Source organism: Nestor notabilis, unplaced genomic scaffold (genome assembly GCF_000696875.1).
Source record: "Nestor notabilis isolate BGI_N333 unplaced genomic scaffold, ASM69687v1 scaffold26011, whole genome shotgun sequence".
Lineage (NCBI taxonomy): Eukaryota > Metazoa > Chordata > Aves > Psittaciformes > Psittacidae > Nestor > Nestor notabilis.
The window spans coordinates 32,072-34,344 of record NW_009916417.1 but is presented as its reverse complement, the minus strand read 5'-3'; the positions used below and the strand labels follow the sequence as shown (position 1 = coordinate 34,344).

At 36.5% G+C, this 2,273-nt stretch overlaps 1 protein-coding gene across 1 annotated transcript in view; it reads right to left on the bottom strand.

The window, feature by feature from the left end:
• Nucleotides 1-278: 278 nt before the first annotated feature.
• Nucleotides 279-2,273, bottom strand: part of ARFGAP3 (ADP-ribosylation factor GTPase activating protein 3) — a 28,481-nt gene continuing 26,486 nt past the window's right edge. The window contains exons 14-15 of the mRNA XM_010024573.1: nt 1,158-1,279; nt 279-478 (exon numbers count right to left, since the gene is read on the bottom strand). Of these exons, the coding sequence (XP_010022875.1) occupies nt 461-478; nt 1,158-1,279 (140 nt within the window). The 3' untranslated portion in view covers nt 279-460. The remainder of the gene's footprint in view (nt 479-1,157; nt 1,280-2,273) is intronic.

The window sequence follows — 2,273 nt, the reverse complement described above, 5'->3', positions numbered from 1 at the left end:
TACTTCATTTACATTTTCTTCTCCACAGCTCGTAAGAGTCGGAAGATAAGCTGTGTCTGGTAAGGATGAAACTGCACTGAGGTTTCTACTAGGAAGCCTCATTTCCAATGTATGCATTCATCCTTCTTTCTCATTCCTGCCTCACAGCCGAAACTAGTAATAAAATACAGCTTCCAACATCTAACATTAAGGTTGCTAACAAATGTAAGACTGTAAAGGAGGGGATATCAAAAAAGTACATGCAATGTAACAAGTTGCTGCAAGGCTTTTGCTCCATAAAGAGGAAACAGGAGTAGGAAGAGGCTGAGCCAGAAAGCTGCATAAGGAAAAAAATATGCTGGAACAAGTAAAAACATCAACAGTCTTAAGGCAACCTTCACTCCAATCAGCAGTGTGATTATTTGTATATCTGAAGAGAAATCCTTCTTTAGTGTACCTAATTATGTCGATACAAAAGATGTTACGAACCATATCGATCCTAGAAAAGTAAAAAAATCAGACAGACATGAGTATGTTTTTGCTGAAAGAAATCAGTTTTAATTGATATTTGTAAATAAAGCTTAGTTTCATTCTTAAAGGTTTTAAGAAATTTTACCAGCGCTTCCAAGAACTGTAGTTTATGGTTAAACTCCAGGGTAAATAGCTTGATTTTCAAACACTCAGGAGCTCCCACTGACCTAATCTAGGAAAGGCAAACTAACTGGGAGCATGAAGCATGCTTTACACTATTGAGACCAGGATGTCTTAATTTTGTGCACAAATACGGATCAAAGGTGTTACTGTCAAGTCAATTAAAGAGCTAATACCAGAGTCGGGCCAGATGATCGCTGTAGGACCCTTCCAACTTAACTATTCTGTTCTGAGTTATGAACTATTATTACTTTAAAAATTAAGTGACAGCAAATAAATCCATTATGGAATTTCTGTTTCAGTTGTAAGAAAAGAAATAAAGTATATTAGGAAAAGGCAAAAAAGTTATACTACAGCTACAGATTTATTTTTAAAAAGATCTACTGTCTACCATGACAGGTCTACAAAGCTCAAAGCCAAATCCATTCTTTTCTCCCCAAAGGTAATTCAATGGCAGCATCCATGATACTAAATCCTATAAAAAGACTTTAACAGATGGTTAATATATAGTAAATATTTTTACTAACCTGTATTGATGTCATGACCCCATTAGCAAGTACAGAAAGTTTTCCAGCCACTGATTTCACACCTTGTTTAAACTGAGCTATATCAGGAGCTGAAGGCAAGACATTTGTAATATTGTAGTTTCCTAAAAGAACAAGCACACAAGAAGAAAACAGAATTTTATATTAAAAGCAGACTTTCCTCCCCCGGAAGTACAAGATACTACTAGGAGCACTAAATACCAATGTCTGATTGACACTGTAAAAACCACTAAGCACACATCTCAAATTTCTTAAATGGGTCTCAATTTTTTTCAGTTGTTTATAATTTCACCCAAAGTTTCATCTTCTACACTCTGTATTCCCAGCTAAGCAATTAAAGTTTGGATAATGTATAATTTATTCCACACTTTCAATCTGCTGCAATGTTAATTTGTCTGGTATCCTGAACAGATTTATTACCTTGCAATTTAAATATGAATGCACTTCCATGGTTATGTGCATGCACAGTTATGCTTTGCCTGCTGTATAAACACACATTTTGCATTATTACATCTGAGGCTTGGAGAGTTCTATAGAAATTATAGTAGAGGTAAATAAGTTTTAAAACTCCAAGGCAAAGCTGGCAATGCAGTCTTCCTTAAAGCCAACATAACATGACCACTGTTAGCTCTACTATTATGAAAAGTATAGGCCTGAAGATAGTTTTGAAACATCTTCAAGTTCTATTAACTGTGTAAGTATTAACATGCTAACAACTACAATCATCCAGTCATTTGCAAAAAGAATTACTGGCAGCCCTTAATATTAAATACCTGATATTGTAAAAAGCACAAATGTCAGTAAACCAGCATCACAGGCCATGATCTTGGGAAGAAATGGGGTTCCTGAGGAGCATCATCCCATAACAGACCTGTATCGAAATGAAGACTGCAATCTGTAGCCTTCATTTAAGACACATAGCCAACAGACAGTCATGACCAGTAAGGACACAACTAGTAACTTGCAAGCAGTTACTGAGCCTTGGACAAGCTTGTCCAGCCTCAGACTCCCCAACCTGTACAACTGTAACTATTTGACAGCAGGTCCATAGGGCACATTGCTGCACATGGGCTGCACGTTCTCCCTTTGTTTTGAACA